General features: G+C 49.1%; 1 protein-coding gene across 5 annotated transcripts in view; it reads left to right on the forward strand.

Moving 5' to 3' along the window:
- The window catches only part of VWA5B1 (von Willebrand factor A domain containing 5B1), a 68,288-nt gene that overhangs the window by 25,443 nt on the left and 25,484 nt on the right, over window positions 1–17,361 (forward strand). For all 5 annotated transcript variants that reach the window (XM_003891255.5, XM_021936874.2, XM_009200921.4 and 2 more), the window contains 8 exons: window positions 1,094–1,239; window positions 2,129–2,260; window positions 2,912–3,036; window positions 6,867–7,043; window positions 11,399–11,509; window positions 13,688–13,890; window positions 14,378–14,492; window positions 16,229–16,414. In XM_003891255.5, coding sequence (XP_003891304.1) covers window positions 1,094–1,239; window positions 2,129–2,260; window positions 2,912–3,036; window positions 6,867–7,043; window positions 11,399–11,509; window positions 13,688–13,890; window positions 14,378–14,492; window positions 16,229–16,414 — 1,195 coding nt within the window. The remainder of the gene's footprint in view (window positions 1–1,093; window positions 1,240–2,128; window positions 2,261–2,911; window positions 3,037–6,866; window positions 7,044–11,398; window positions 11,510–13,687; window positions 13,891–14,377; window positions 14,493–16,228; window positions 16,415–17,361) is intronic.

Below are 17,361 nucleotides of genomic sequence, written 5' to 3' on the forward strand. Positions count from 1 at the left end.
TGAGGAGAAGGGGAAGGCTTGTTCACTGCTAATGGAATTAGGAATGGGGACAGCCACCCAGGAAAGCAATCTGGCAATCCTCAGTGTGCCCTTTCCCCCGGGGATCATGAAGAAATTATTTCACAAGTCCAAAGGGAACACAGACAGGGATATTCATGGTGGCGTTATTTGTGGATGTGGGGAGGCCGAGCTGGGAACAACAAGTACAATGTAACGGATGCCCCCAAGTGATATCAAGTTAGCAGCGAGGACTTGGGTTTGCAGCCTCCTGGGCAGAGTTTTAAGACATAACATTGTGCCAAAAAAAAAAAGTAAGAGATCGAATGAGATTCATAATATAAGGCGATCTTGTCAGCTTAAAGCACAATCACACCCAAATGCTGCCCCGTATTTTACAAGGATGTGTGCATATGGAAGGACATAGATTAAAAGCCTTAGGGGGTGTGCCTGTGGAGACAGCATAGGATGGGAGATGGGGTGGAGATCGCAAAGAAAGAGGGCCCGAAACGTGAGCATTCAGCAGGTGACAGACACTTGGCTAAGTAGTTGCTCCTGGAGTCCTCAAAGCAACTGCAAAGTATTGTACCCATTTAAAGGATGGGAAAACAAACACTTAGAGGAGAAATGACTCGCAAGGCTTGCAGCTCACAAAGACAGAGATTCAAGACATGGTGTGACACAGTACAAACCATTTCACCATGGAGCCAGACAGACCTAGGCTAGGAGATCTGGGCCAGGACTCTGCCAGTTCTTAATAGTGGGAAGTTGAGCCAGTCACCTCATCACACTGAGCTTCAGTTTCCCTGCAGAGACTCTGACATCTTCCCAGAGCTGTGGTGAGAACGATGTGAGCTACCCCTCGGGAGCACCGTGCCTGATGCCTGGTCCAGCGTGGGTGCTCCTTGGAGGTGGCTGTGCCTTACGTCAGAATCCAGGCTTTCCCTGGGGTCAGGTTGAGTGGGAGAGTACGGGTCTGAGGGCCCCCTTGGTGGGCTGGGTTGCCTGGAACTCATTGTCCTCTCCTTCTCTTCTCACGCTGGTCCCCTGCTTCCACCCTGGCTGGTCTCCTTTCCTTCTCCCGGCACTTTTCCAGCAAAGACAGGCACTGCTTCGGTGCCTGGGCCTCGGGGTCCTGGAATAAGTTGTGTCTAGAGACTCTCCTGAACACTGATGTGTCCAACCCCATGGAGTATGAGTTCAACTTCCAGCTGGAGATCCGTGGGCCGTGTCTGCTCGCAGGTGAGAGGGAGATATACAGACGGGATTGGAGGGCTTCAGGCCAAAAGTCAAAGGCAGGGAAGCCAACTGGCCCAGATGGGAGATCAACAAAAGTACACAAAGCCTGTGGACCCCCATTTCCCATGGCCCCAACAAGCAGCCCAAAGATAAGTCCCTTCCCAGGACGGATTTCAAGGCCACCGACTTCCACCCCAATGGCTTCCTCGGGAGAACATCCATGGGGAATGGTGGACCTTGGTCCTCTCCTAGAGGCCACAGCTGTAAAGCTGCTTCCTGGTTCTCACCTTGTCTGCTTGTCAGAAGCACCCAGAGACACCCGAACATCCTGCAGCCTAGATCCCACCTCCCAGAGATTCTGGGGTATGTTCTGGGCATGGAAACATTTAAAAGCTCCCCAGAAGATTCTAACATGCAACCAGGATTAAGAACCATTGCTCTGAAGGTTCTCCCCACAACCACTCAGAGCCTTAAAAGGACACTAGGATATGGTTTCTTGTCAGTGCATGCGCTCCTAGAGCAACATTGCATTCCAGTGTGAGGTGCGTTTATGGAGCACCCATCAAAAAAGCACCCTTCGACAGAGCGCTGAGAGCCATCTGCTTGGCAGCATGCTGGGGGCTGTGCGTGCCCTATAAGAATGCGACTCCTCCAACCCCCACTAGATCCTGAGTTGAGAGCAGGAAAAGCCATCAGACACCATCTATCTAAGCCTGCATTTTACAGGTGGAGAAATTGAGGCAGCCTGGCCATGGTCATACTGCAGGTCAGGAGCCCCTAATGGGGCTGGCATGTCACTCATCTCTGGCCTGGGTCTTGGTGTGCCCCAGTGAACTCCTCTCTCTCCTGACCTCATGAGCCTATATCCCCCTTGCCTTTCTATGCCACTCAGGGGTGGAGAGTCCCACGCACGAGATTCGTGCCGATGCTGCCCCATCTGCCCGCTCGGCCAAGAGCATCATCATCACCTTGGCCAACAAGCACACCTTTGACCGGCCTGTGGAGATCCTCATCCACCCCAGTGGTACGGTGCCCCACAACGGGCCCCTGGGTTGCCTGTGGGAGGGAGGAGGTGCTGAGCCTGTGGGGACAGAACATGTGGCCCTCTGCCCAGCAGCTAGCTAACCAGGGAAAGGCTCGGGGGTGTGTGGCCAAGGAGAGGAGACCCACTACTTTCCTCCCAGGAAAGTTGGTTCTAGCTGGTGGAATCAAGTGTCTCCTGCCCTGATTCAAGCTCCAGAGGCCTAGGGTCTCATCCACCCATCAGGACACTTTACCCCAGGCCAGCTGAGCAGGGGATCTTTGAAAACCAAAGTTCAGTGAGACCCTGGAAATTCTGTAGCCTCAAGGAGAAATTCTTGTCTGTTCAAGAATTCACAGAATGTCAGGACCTGAAAACATCAGAGAGGCATTTAACCCCATCCCACTACCATTTTACAGATGGCTCAGCTGAGGCCCAGAGAGGGGCAGTGAGTCACCCATGGCCACTAGGCTCCCCTGCCTCCCAGCTAAGGAGTCTTCCCAAGCCCTACACTGCTTCAGGCAGCCAGGGCTTCCACCCTGCTTCCAACTGGGAGTCCCACCCCTGTGAGAATCTTGCACCTAAACCAAAGCCCCCAGCATCCTTCTCCTGTGATACCTGGCCAAGTGCTGAGAGTCGATCTCATCTCTGCAGAGCCCCATATGCCCCATGTCCTGATAGAGAAAGGGGACATGACGCTGGGAGAGTTTGACCAGCACTTGAAGGGAAGAACAGATTTCATTAAAGGGATGAAGAAGAACAGCAGTGCAGAGCGGAAGGTGAGGGCAACTGAGGCGGGGAGCGGATGGTGGCAGAGTTGGGGTGGCACTGAGGCCTGGTCTCCACTGAACCAGTGAGGTGGGGAGGTAACCTGCCCGAGGTCATGCAGCAAGCTGGAGGCAGACACCAGGCAAGAAGTGTTTCCTTCTGTGGGCCCCAGGGCACTGCAGGGCACTTTCAGATGCCCCATTATCCCGGCTCTGTTCCCGCCTCCTGCTAGGTCACCTTCCTCCAGGACCTCGCAGGTACGTAAGCCAGGAAAATTCACATATGGTGGCAGAAATTGCCTTGGCCTCCTCCGGGCCTCTGCATCCCCAGGGGTGCCCAGGACCCTTCAGCTCCTTACCTCCTGGACCTCCCCTACCCACCAGCTGAGTAGCCTCTTGCTCTTCCTCCCTCTGGGGCCCTTGCTTGCTATGACATAAAGGACAAAAGCAGAGTGGGGAAAGCTGTCCCCCACCCCATGAAGCTGCAGGACAAGGAGGCCTGGCCAGGGGATGAGGATGGGAAAGGGAAGGTTGGAGGCTGAGCGTCAACCACAGGTCACACCCTGTGCTCTGCCTCCCACTCACGGTCCTGCACACTGAACCAGGTCCTGAATGCCAAGATAGGTTTCAGAATGATGGCTCATCTCTTTCCATCAGCCCCTTTTTTAGATGAGAAAACTGAGATCTAGCACCTAAAGATCACCAGTGAGCTGGAGGAAGGGAAAGACTGTTATCTCAGAAGTTACATTTGGTGACCAGGAGGCTAAGGGATGAGAATGGATTCTGTGGGGGCAGTTGAGCTGGATTTCACAACACCACCCATGCTCTACCCGCCTAGCTGGCACAGGGCAGTGGCAAGGTGAGGAAGTGGACAGAGACCCCACTGGAAGCACCTGCTCTCCCAGAGGTGCCCCTCAGCCAGATGAGTCAGTTGGGAGAAGAAGTTGGAGCCAGGTTCTCAGAGTAGGGGGTGGCATTGCCAGAGGGCCAGGTTCTCAGACTAGGGGGTGGCAATGCCAGAGCTCTGAGAACTGCTGCCTGTATGCCAGAGGGTCCCAGTGGGTCTCCCAGGCCTGGGGCTGCCTGCCTTGCCTGCCAAGCCTTAAATCAATTAGCTCGGGGATGGTGGAAGCAAATGAGAATTAACTTGCCACCTTGGGTTGGTTATGCAAATAGCCTGTATTCTCACAAACTCCAGGGATGACAGCGATCAACCCACAGCTGCTAAGAAATGATGAGTTTATTGTAATTGGATAATGGCAGCTTGAGGAGACATTAGAGAATCCTGAGCCAGGGTACCCACCCCGTCCCTCTGAGAGGAAGATAAGGTTTCTGGAGGTGGCTTCTCTCACTGACAGATGTGGTAGCTGCTGCCTTGGGCTCTGTCATCAAAAGAGCCAGTCTGGGCTGTGGCCTCTGGTGGAGGGGCTTCACGTGGGAGAGAGCGAGCCAGTTTCCTTGGCAGGGAGAAGAGTGGGTTGCGGGTATCCACAGGGTGAACATCAATCAGGAAGAGTGGGTGGGACAAGCTGTCAGAAACCCTGGTTTAGCAAGGAGAGGGCAAATCACATAGAAGGACACACCACACGCAAGAGACAGAGATGCCAAGAGAAACAGAGGCTGAAGGAAAAAAAAAAAAAGAAAAGATGCACACACAGATCAGTGGCAGGCAAAAAGGCCCACACAGATTAATTCCCTCACTTATTCATTCAACAAATAAATCTTAGGGGGGCAATACTGAGAATGACACAGTCTTTATCTTCATGGAGCTTGTATTCTGGGATGGAAAGACTGAGGAAAAAAAACAAATCAAGCCAGGCGCGGTGGCTCACCCCTGTAATCGCCGCATTCTGGGAGGCCGAGGCAGGCGGACCACGAGGTCAGCAGATCAAGACCATCCTGGCCAACATGGTGAAACCCCGTCTCTACAAAAATTAACTAGGCGTGGTGGTGCATGCCTGTCATCCCAGCTACTCGGGAGGCTGAGGCAGGAGAATCGCTTGAACCAGGGAGTCGGAGGTTGCAGTGAGCCGAGATAGCGCCACTGCACTCCAGCCGGGTGGCAGAGCGAGACTCTGTCTCAAAAAATAAAAATGAAAAAGCAAATCAAGAGGGGTGATATGACCACAAGTCATAGGTGCTGGGTGTTCTTTAGCTGGGTATCAGCAAAAGCCTGTCTGAGGATGAGACCTGGCAGATGACCAAGAGCCCACTGTGGGAGGAATGGATAGAGAGGGCACAAGGGATGAAAGAGCAGGAAGCAGAACAATGGTGACCTGTTTGGAAAACAGGAAGAAGGTCAGTGCAGCTGAAAGGTAGGGAGCAGAGTGGGTAGAGAGGAGGTGGACAGGTAGGCAGGGGTGAGGCCACAGGGGGCTTCCTAAACCATGGTTTAGAGTATTCGGGGAGGGCACTGTTTGAGCAAGAGAATGACAAGAACAGTCACTCTGGCTGCTCTCTGCAGAGTGGACCACAGGGAGATAAAAGTTGGACAAAGAGAGCAGGAGGAGACTATTGCAAAGGTCCAGAGACAGAGACAGTCCTCTCCTGAACATGGGCAGTAGCAGTGGAGACAGAGAGACATGGACGCATTCAGGCTGCATCTTAGCAGCAGGACTGGCAATGCTTTGCTGCAGGATGGAATGTGTGGAGTGAGGAAAAGAGGGGAACCGAGGACAACTGTTAGGCGTTTGGTTTGAACAACTGGGTGGGTGGTGATGTCATCTATTGAGATGGGGAAGGAACCCAAATAGACAGAAACTGAGAAACAGAAACAGAGACACGTGTACACACAGAGACAGCCAGAGAAGGAGACAGAGAGAGAAAGTCGGGGTGGAGAGTGAAAGCAGTGTGAGAACAAAGGAAATGAGATTCTGTGGGAAGGGGAGGGGGAGAAGCAAGGGGAAGGGTCCTGGCCTCAGGGCCAGCTAGGAGGCCACATAAAAAGATAAACACCAAGGCACTGTCCTTCCCTTAATCTTTACTGATCCATCTCTGGACCAGGCCCTATGTTAAATTCTGGAGATGTAAAAGAAGCTAAGAGATGACCTGCCTTCAAGTATAATAGCAAACAAGTTGGCGGGAGGCAGAGATCGGAGCAAAAAACTGTATTCAACATGAGTGAGAAGTGCCTGGGCCTCCAGGACCAACAACAGCAGCACCAGCAGTGGCAATGATGGCTGCTGTTTAGAGACCATTGCTCTCTGCCAGGCAGCCAGCTTCCCAAATGCACTGAACCCATGCAACAACTCAGTGAGGTATGTCTTCTTATCCTCATTTCATGGATGAGGAAACTAAGTAATTAAGTCCACCTGGAAATTGGGGAAGACTTTCCAAACGGGTAGAATTTGAAGAGTGAGTAGGAATTTAACAATGGGAGAGAATCGGTAAACTAGAGAAACCCAGTTCACAACCAAGAGGAACCAGAGCGCAGTTTACACACTGAGTATAAAAGCGAGAGACCATCACTCAACCAAGGGGCTTCTCGCGTCTGTGCTGACTCAGTTCATCCTCACAACCACCCTGAGAAGCGGACATTATTCGCCCCATTTGACAAATGGGTAAATAGACCCAGAGGAGGGGCTCGCCCCCATGTCACACAGTAGGATGGTGACAGAGCAGGGATTCAAACCCAAGTCTTTCTGTCTGCAAAGTCCATGCTTGCTGTTGCAACCCGTGAAGGTCTAGCAAACAGAGAAGCTGAGCACAGTCAGCCCGGAAGTCTTCCGTGCAGAGCCTGAGCAGGATGTGGGTGCACGGTGAGTGATGGGGACCAGGATGAGTCCCCAGGAGTACCTCTTGACCCCCTGATTGCCCAATCAGAGTGTTCCTTTCTTCTCCAGACAGAAATCATTCGCAAACGCCTCCACAAAGACATTCCCCACCACTCCGTCATCACGCTCAACTTCTGTCCCGACCTCCAGTCAGTCCAGCCGTGCCTGAGAAAGGCTCACGGGGAGTTCATCTTCCTCATTGACAGGAGCAGCAGCATGAGCGGGATCAGCATGCACCGAGTCAAGGTACCTGCTGAGAGGACCCCTCCCCAGGGCCCAGGGCTCCAGGGAAAATCAGCTGTGCGCCCCCAACCCAGCTTCCTCAGCACTTTCTGTTCCAAGAAACAACTTTTAAAAATCAGTTTAAACGGAGACACCCAAACTCCATTTGCATCTCCAAAAAAACGTGAAGTAGTGTGAGCAGAGGCAGAGCTGGCATCCATTTACAAGGGATGAAGTCATCCATAGCTGTCCTTTGCATTCTACAAACTTTAGCGAAAACACCCCGGCAGGTACTGAGTGGAGCAGGGTACGGAGAAGAGAGGAAGGGAAGTAACATTTGCTGAGGGTCTGCTATGTGTTGGATACGGTGCTAGCCACTTAATGCGAAGCTTGGTATCTAATCCAGACAATAATCCTATGCGTTTGATCCTATTTTTCCCATTTTCCATATAGGAAAGCTGATCTTGAGAGTTTCAGTCACCTGCCCAAGGTCTCATGGCCAGTGTGGTCTAAAATTAAACCCACGTCCACCTGACTGTTCCCACCACCTGACATCAGAGCTTCAGTGGACATGGCCCCTGCCATCAAGGAATGTATAGAATTTGGTAGAAAAGACTTGGTTTCTCTTTTTTTCAAGTGCCTAATAGGTGCCAAGCCTTGCCCTTGGCCGTCTGGAAAAACAGCAGAATGTAAACACATTTGCTGTCCTCAAGGAGCTGACAGTCAAGAGAGAGACACAGGTCTGCTAGCCAATCAGAATACATGGAAGCTTTGTCTCCCTGCTAAGGAGAGCTCCTCAGGAGAGTGGAAGCAATGGTGATAGAACCCTCCCCCCGACAATCCAGACGCATTTCACCTGTCCCTGCCCTACCCCCAGGAGATTACCGGTCTAGACTGTGGCATTTTACAAGACTCCCTTGTATTTTTGATTGTGCAGATGTCTGTCTCTCTGGAGTTATGAATTCATTTAGGAAAAGGGTCATCTATCCTCTCACCTCTCTTTTTCCATGGCGCCTAGCTCTGTGTTTATGCATGAAAAGCCTTCCATCTCTTTATTGATCCGGGTAAAGGATAACTGAGGTCAGGAAAACAAGGAAGGAGGGGGCAAGAACACAGTGGGGTTCTGCCATCATCTGAAATTTCATCTTTCCCCCTAGTTTGTTCCCAGAGCAAGCTCTTGTTTCCAGGACAGCAAGCTCAGCAAGGAGAGGAGGGTTGGGTAGGATCTGGGATGCCAGGTATCCCCGCGGGTTTGCTACAGTTGTCTTGAAGTATGACAGAGGAGTCATACACAGGACCCAAGTTCCTGTTTGGAACTTGGGTGTAGGGCTGATTGACACCTTCTTCCCCAACCTGCCCACCATCAAAGGCAAACATTGGAATGAGAAGCTGTCCTCGGTGCTGGAGTGCTGAAGCACGCTCCAGGCCTTTGTGGCCATCTGTATCCCCTTCTGCATCTATATCAATTCATAAGATGTCTCAGCTACCCTAGAGCATTACAGAAGCATAAACCTAAAACATGCCTTAGGGAGCATTTAATCCATTTTCCCTCCACTTTCCAGGTAAAGAAACTGAGTTGTCAAGAGGCTAAGTGCTTTTCCCAGCATCACAGGGTTAATGAGAGAGCCTGGGCCTTCTATGTCTTGCTTCAGAGCTCATTTTCCTTACATTGCTTATGGAGAATTATGCATACTCTTCCACTAAAAAATTCTCTTCTCTGATAATATCATCTCTGCTGCATGGCATTGTGCCAAAAGCAACACCTGGGTCCCAAGGTCAATTCTGCCACTGATTTGCTCCTTGGCTGTGGACAAGTTGATTCTCAACTCTGGGCTTCATTCGTCCTTTCTGTAGAGTGAGAAGGATCAATTCAGGCAGAGTGAATGTATGTCACATGTCCCTTGGCTCCCCTCTCCCCATCAATTCAATAATTGGTCATGACAATTTTTTTCCTGCTGATCCTGGACTCAGTCTATATCCTTGTCATCCCAGTGTTCCAGGCAGTTACTACCAGTTAAATGGAATTAGTTCGTAAATGGAAATCCACTTCCTGGACTGAAAGCCTGTCCAATCTTTGCATTTTGGAATTCTCTGACAATAACTTTCTCTGGCTCTCCTTTCAGTCTTCTTTCTCCTTGGAATCTCTCCTGCCCTTCTCCAGTTCAGCTCACTGAGCTCAAGGTCATGCCTTCACAAATGGCTTTGCATTGGTGCCATCCATGTTAAACATGACCCTTTTAGAGAAAGGCACAGAAATTACTCAGGCTACCCACCCCTTTCCCCACTGACAATAAGGCCACTGGAAGGTTGCTTGGGTCCTTAATTGTGACCCATCGGGTTGAAGTTTTAGGAAAATCTAGGCTCGGGGGGAGGGAGAAAATAGAAATCCAAACAGCCTATGCCAAAGGGGAAAGTCCAGCCAATTTAATTTCCTGCAGCTGGTCTCATTCTTCAACTGCCGCTTGCTGCCAAAAACATGGCTTTAAAAATTCTAATAGGTGTGAGCAGAGACAATCTGTATGGATCAGCAGAATCTCCTCCTAGCAGGAATATGCATTAGTGACTAATGAAAAAATAAGCAGACATTGACTTCTTTTGTAGAGAAACCAAATGTATTGAGGCAAGCAATGAAAAGAGATCGAGAGAATGTTAATGTTAATGTTTAATGTTAATGTTTACAGGGTGGGGGATGGGACTGGGGTGTGAGTATGTGGAGCCTGGAAATCTACGTGGTGTAAAATTTGCCAGAATCCAATTTTCTTCTAGATCCTGAAGGATGATGGCTTCCCTGAAGCCATGCTGAGATCCCTGGGGTACTATCAATAAACAAGATGGGGGACATGGAGGTGAGGGGCAGACAGACCTTCATTCCTCTGCCAAGGCAGAGCTGACATGAATAAAAATCTCAAAGCTGTGTTTTTTTTGTTTTGGTTTTTTTTTTTTTTTTGGTTTTTTTTTTGAGACGAGTCTCGCTCTATTGCCCAGGCTGGAGCACAGTGGCATGATCTCGGCTCACTGCAGCCTCCGCCTCCCAGGTTCAAGCGATTCTCCTGTTTTAACCTCCTGAGTAGCTGGGATTACAGGTGCGTACCACCACGCCTGGCTAATTTTTGTGTTTTTAGTAGAGACAGGGTTTCACCATATTGGTCAGGCTGGTCTCAAACTCCTGACCTCATGATCTGCCTGCCTCCACCTCCCAAAGTGCTGGGATTACAGGCATCAGCCACTGTGCCCAGCCAGAGCTGTGTTTTTAAAGCCTCAGTCATTAGTCTTAGGTTTTGCAACCCAGTGTAATTCTTTAGTTCTCCTGAGCCTCAGTTTCCTCATCTGTAAAATAGGGTTATTAATATTAATATAGATCTCATTGGGTTGATAATGATAACCATTTACTGAATGTTTACTATGCACCAGGCTGAGGCTGAGGGGGGTGACATAGAATGTTTAGCACATAGTAATTGCTTGATATTTGTGATTGCATTGTATCATAACCATCATCACTATCATCATCATCATCATCATCATCATCATCATCATCATCATCATTTATTTTGCTTCTACCATCACCTCCACCTCCTTCATTGTCACTATTTTTCTCAACCTACCTTTATCAAGGTCTCCTGGTGGGGCAGAGTTACATGGGTTATGTTTAGTGTCCATAGACTTTGGAGGCAACGTGACATAGCTTTGAGTCCTGACTCCATTATTTACCCACTGGATGCTCACCAACATGTTACTTCACCTCTCTGTGCCTCAATCTTCTCTTCTATAAAATAGGGATAATAGCATACCTGCCTCGAAAGGTTATGGTGAAGATCAGTGAGGTGATGCATGTAAAGTACCTCCTGTGTACCTGACAAATATGAGCTGAAGAGACTGCCCCTGAGGATGTGTCCTTAGTTAGTGATGGTTAGGTTGAGTCTGATGCAGAAGGTCCCACAGGAGGGCCAGAAGCCATTCCATCAACAGTGTGACCTGGACCAGGCCACTTTCCTCCCTTAGACATCAATTCTGCTTTGGCAGCAGGGAGAGGGTGCTCCCTGCTCTCCCCACCTCTCAGGATCAGCAAGAGGTTAAATGGAACTGGAAAGTCATAATAGAAAGGCTTTAAGAAGTCAGACCTGCTACATGGATAAGTTTGACGATGATGATGATAATGATGATGATGATGGTGGTGGTGGTGGTGGTGGCTTTGGTCCAGCCTCTGGTCAGTGTCAGCAAATTTCTTGATGTGAGGGATAAGGAGTTGCTGGGTGCAGACAGAGGAGGGTAAATGCCTGTTTGGAGGCCGCTCCTGTGCTGGGAAAGAGAATATTGGAGTGTGGTGGTTGAATGACAAGAACTCCTTCCCGAATCCTGAAAACCACTTTCTCTCCTGCCAGGATGCCATGTTGGTGGCCCTTAAGAGCCTCATGCCAGCCTGCCTCTTCAATATCATTGGGTTTGGATCTACATTTAAGAGCCTTTTTCCTTCCAGCCAGACCTACAGTGAGGTAATGAGGGGGCAAGGCTGGGACCAGGAGGGTGGTGCGTGGTGGGGAGCAGAGGAAAGGAGCGAAAGGGGAAAAAATCGTTAAAACCCTAGTGCTGGCCTCAGAAGCTGCCCACGCACCGAGAACTCAGATCACACCCGGGGGCAGAGAACTAAAGAGAAGCTATCTCTGTTTGGACATTTTTCTGACATCTCAGACTTCTGACATCCCCCCCTCTTTAGAATCAAACAATATTTTGGGCAAAGTGTGTGTGTGTGCAGAGATGAGGTACAGAAAGTGGGTAGAGAGAGGACATAGCCCAGGCCTGCCACTCACTGAAGCCTCCGTTTCACAAGGATGATGGATGCATGCAAGGTTGAGCTAAGGAAGCAGATGATAAGGAGTAGGGGAGTGAATAGGTGGATGAGTGGGCGTGGCAGTGGGCTAAGAATGGAATTCACAAGGCTCAAGATACTGTGTGAAACAAGAAGGCTGTGGCCCCAGCAGCATGTTCAAAATTGCAGCATCCTACCCAGATCTAAGAAGAGGAAGAGAGGGAGGGAGGAAGGAAGGAAAGGAGGGAGGAAGGACAGACAAATGGGACACTTTTCAACTAAAAATAATGTTATGAGTTTTAAAAATACAAGAATAATATATGTTGCATGCACTTGTGATCTCAGCTACTCGGGAGGTTGAGGTGGGAAGGTCGCTTGAACGTAGGAGCTTTGAGTCCAGCCTGGGCAGCAGAGTGAGACCTCATTTCTACAGTGATAACAACAAAAGAATAATATGTATTGATCACTCCACAATTTTTAAATGTAGATATCAAAAACAAAATGTGTTTAAAAATCTCCCGTGATTATGTCAGTCAGGAAAAAAGGAAGAAAAGACACTGCTAAGAGCTTAGTATAAATCCTTCCAGCCCTTGTTCTATGCGTTTACACACATTTTCAATAAAGATAGGATTAGGCCTTCCATACTGTTCTGTAACCTACTTTTCTAATGCAGCAGTCTATCATGAATGTATTTCCATGCCAGTAAGTATTAATCTGTAATGTAACTGTAATGGCTTCCTAGTATTTCACTACACAGATAGATTGGGACTTATTTAACAAAACCCCTGCAGTCAAATATTAAAGTTCTTCCCATTTTATTTAGTCATCTTTGTATCACAGATTTTGCATGCATCTTTAATTATTCCCTTAGAATTAATTCCTAGCCTTGCGGGTTCAAAAGCTACACATACATCTTAAGACTTTTGATACATGCCGTTACTGCTTTTCTTTTTTCTTTTCTCTCTCTCTTTTTTTTTTTTTTTTTTTTGAGATGGAGTCTCTCATCTCTCTTACTCTGTCACCCAGGCTGGATTGCAGTGGTACGATCTTGATCTTGGCTCACTGCAACCTCTGCCTCTCAGGTTCAAGCGATTCTCCTGCCTCAGCCTCCCAAGTAGCTAGGATTACAGGCATGCACCCCCACACCTAGCTAATTTTTGTATTTTTAATAGAGATGGGGTTTCACCATTTTGGCTAGGCTGGTCTCGAATTCCTGACCTCAAGTGATCCACCCGCCTTGGCTTCCCAAACATGCTGTTACTTCTAAGGCCCGTCCAAGAGTGGATGTTGAAACAGCATTCCCCTGAGCCAGGAGGAGGAGGTCACTGTATCCAGTGGGAATCTACTCTTGCTGCAAATAACATCCATCCTTGGCCAGTTGGGACCCACACAGTTGGTCCAGAGCAAGGAAATTTGAAGCCTGGATTAGAGAAATGATTTTCTCAAAATGTCATGGGGGCTGGTGCCAGAGTCAGTCTCTGGACTCAGATCTTAAGATTCCTAGTCCAGTGTTCTTTCCATCACACAACCCGCCTCCCTCATCAGAAAAAGAAACCTCATGTATGCCAAGGAATCAGGGGTTTAATGTGCTACCTCTTCCAGGAGTGCTTCTATTTTTAAAGGAGAACCCAGAAAGGACAACTGGTTGGTGTTTCAGGTATTGGTAGGGGGTGCTGTTGAGCAGAATGACACCAAATGAGTGGTCACCCATTCTTCCTGTGAGTGTGGGCACGGATGAAAGTGGGAGCATTGGTCAACTCTGGTGAGCCTAAAAGAAGATCTAGGGAAACAAAGGCCTCTTCCTTAGGTGGTCTAGAGTCTCTGTGCCATACGGTGACCCTGGGGACTGCCTGCTTCTCTGCAGGAGAGCTTGGCCATGGCCTGTGATGACATCCAGAGAATGAGGGCCGACATGGGTGGGACCAACATCCTTTCCCCTCTCAAGTGGATCATCAGGCAGCCAGTGCACCGAGGCCACCCGCGACTCCTCTTCCTGATCACAGATGGCGCTGTCAACAACACGGGGAAGGTACTGGAGCTGCTGCGAAATCACGCCTTCTCCACCAGGTGGGCCTTGGCTGAGGGTCTAGGTTCGGTGACTCCAAGCTGCTGGGGCTGGGGCACCACAGCCGAAGGGCAATGTGGAAAATGCCACAGGGAGAGGACAGGACCCACAATTCCCACAGGGCTTTGCTTCCAAGATAGTGTGGGCTGATTTCAAAGTTCATCCTTTTCCCTCTCAAGTTCAGAATGGGTGAGCTACCCATGCCTCTGCACACAACTCATAAAAGCAGCCTAGGGAGAGATCCCACAGCCAAGGGAGAGGCTGCTCCTGCTCTGTGCTGGGTGGGAATTGATGGACTGTCTGTGGGTGAATTGATGGATGTGTATGTGGGTACTTCCTGATGGCCCCTCTTCTTTCTCCCTCTCCCTCTGCCTGAAGATAGGGCCAGCTCCGAGATCCTGCTGGGCCATGCTCTGTCCCTTTCCACATCAGGAGGCAAAGATGTAGAGAGGATAGGACATAGCAGCCTCTCTTCTCCCCTTCCCCCAGGTGCTATAGCTTTGGAATTGGACCCAACGTCTGCCACAGACTGGTGAAAGGGCTGGCATCTGTGTCCAAGGGCAGTGCTGAGTTCCTGATGGAGGGAGAGCGGCTGCAACCCAAGGTAGGCAGCAGAACCCACGCAGTCCCTTCTGGTGCTGGAACCTCAGAGGCCCAGACCAGTCACATGGCAACTCAGTGGTGGAGCTGGAATGTCACCCCAAAGCTGAGCTCTTCACTAGGCCACACTGCACCCCAGTGAGAACCAGAGACTTGCAAGTCACAGAGCAGGCAACTCTTGAAGCAATGCCGGGACGCTAGATCCTCTGGTCTCCAGCCACTGAACACACACTCCATCCACTGCTGGACAGGATGAGGCTCCTGAAAAAGCTACCTATATGGGTTAGAGCTGTGTTTGAGGTCCATATCTGGACACATTCCTGATGATGACAAATGGTGGCTCAGAAGAATCTAAAGAACCCAGAAATAAAGGAGGCTATAGTCTTCTTTCCATGTCCTGCACATTTGACACAAATAAACTAACCCTTAGAAAATCCCCTTATCAGTCCAGTAAACAAAGACAGGGCTGAGATTAAGAGTGAAGACATTTATTGGGGATAGTGTCTATGAAAGGTGGAAGAGAAGGAAACTGGAAGAAAAACTCTTCAGTCCAAGAGTCCGATCCAACAGCTGTGAAAGGAAAGTGGAAGCAGAACTGGGCAAGAAAGCCTCAGACTGTGATGCCCTGGCAAGGTCTCAGCCGTCCAGCAGGGAGCTCTGGAGCAAAGGTTGCCCATCAAAGTCTGTGATGTGCTGAAATGACCAGGCTGTACTATCCCTGCCATATTAAATCATTGACTTGGGGCTTCCAGGGAGAGATATGGTCTTGGCTCAAAAGCTGGGGTGCTGTATCTGGAAGCTGTCACCTAACTGCACTTCTTCCAGCAAGAAGGCATGGTCTTTCTTGAAGGGATATTTGAAAGCTCACCTCTATACTTGCCACAACCCCCAAGTCATTTTCTCCAGGTTTGCAGTACAGAACATCCAAGGAAATCAGTCTAGGTGATGACCACAGCCGTCATTTACTGAACACCTACCACATGGCAGACACTTCAAATTCAATATTGCAAATAATCCTTCAACTACACCCTCCTACTTTAACAGAAGGGAAAACTGAGGGCCAGAGAGGTAAATGAACTTGCTCAAGATCATTATCCAGTCCATGGTTTGACACAAACCTGTGTGCCCTTGGGCTACTCACAGCCCTACTTTGAGCCTCAGATTTTCTCATTTATAAAATGCTAAACTGGCCAGGTGTGCAGTGGCTCACACCTGTAATCCCAGTACTTTGGGAGGCATAGGCAAGTGGATCACTTGAGGCCAGGAGTTTGAGACCAGCCTGGCCAATTTGATGAAACCCCATCTCTACTAAAAATACAAAAATTAGCCAGGCGTGGTGGCGGGTGCCTGTAATCCCAGCTACTCAGGAGGCTGAGGCAGGAGAATCACTTGAACCCAAGAGGTGGAGGTTGCAGTGAGCCAAATCATGCCACTGCATTCCAGCCTGGGCGACAGAGTCAGACTCTGTTTCAAAATAAAATAAAATAAAATAAAATAAAATAAAATAAAATAAAATAAAAATGCTAAGCTTAGAAAAGATGACAGCAAAGATGCTCTCCAACTCTGACATTCTAGGAATCTAAGATGCTCAGAGGTGTGCTCACTGCTGGGCAAGTCACCCCAAGGCCTGCTGTGCCCTCTTCCCTGCTCCCACTCCCCACTAAGCTCATACTTACATGATCTTCTGTACACATCTCTTCTCACACATCCCCCAATCTGCATTCTGACCCTGCCCTACAGATGGTCAAATCCTTGAAGAAGGCCATGGCCCCAGTCCTGAGTGATGTGACTGTGGAGTGGATCTTCCCTGAGACCACTGAGGTCCTGGTCTCACCCATCAACGCCAGCTCCCTCTTCCCTGGAGAACGGCTGGTGGGGTATGGCATTGTATGTGATGCTTCCATGCACATCTCCAATCCCAGATCTGTAAGTATCCTAGAAACTCCAGGGGTTCATGGGGGCCCAGAACCCATGCCTACAAATCATCCTTAGCTGGAAAGACTATTTGTGACAGCTAGAAACTAATTGGAATTGGGTTTACAGTTGTGGGTTTACAGTTTTCCCAGTTGTGGGTTTACAGTTGCCAGGCCACAGGCATTAATCACAGTGGCATGGCTAAGGTAGATGCCACCATCTCAAAAATGTGGTTCTTAAAAGCCCCTGCAGTAGAACCACTTAAAGAACTTGTTTAAAATGCAGAGCTTTGGGAGGCTGAGGCAGGAAGGTCACTTGAGGTCAGGAACTTGAGACCAGCCTGGCCAACAGGGTGAAATCCCGTTCTCTGCTAAAAATATAACAAAATTAGCCACGCATGGTGGCAGGCACCTGTAATCCCAGCTACTCAAGAGGCTAAGGCATGAGAATCACTTGAACTCAGGAGGCAGAGTTTGCAGTGAGCCAAGATCGTGCCATTGCACTCCAGCCTGGGCGACAGAGCGAGACTCCATCCTAAAACAAAACAAAACAAAATGCAGCGCCCTAACTTCCATCCAAGTCTGTTGAATAAGAATCCCCTAGGATAAAGCCCAGAAAATTGCATTTTACATCATCTCCCCTAAGTGATATGGTGCACACTTCAGTTCAAGAACAAATGCACTCAGATTTCGTTCTCCACACACTCTAGTAAGCTCATATCTCCTTAGATAAGTTTGTGTTTTATTTCTTTACATGGATGATTCCCTTGTCTGTGGTGGCAGAAGTGGGAAAGCCAAGAACTTCTGAAAGGGAGGTGAAATTCTTGCTAAAATGTGAGAGATTGCCAAAGAAGCTGTTTCCTCACCTATCTTTCCTCTTCCATGAGTCTGTCCACTCTCTCCAAAGGATTTCTCATCTTGTTTTGTTTTTCAAAAAAGAAGTCACAAACTCAATGCCTA

Source organism: Papio anubis, chromosome 1 (genome assembly GCF_008728515.1).
Source record: "Papio anubis isolate 15944 chromosome 1, Panubis1.0, whole genome shotgun sequence".
In the NCBI taxonomy this organism is placed as follows: Eukaryota; Metazoa; Chordata; class Mammalia; order Primates; family Cercopithecidae; genus Papio; species Papio anubis.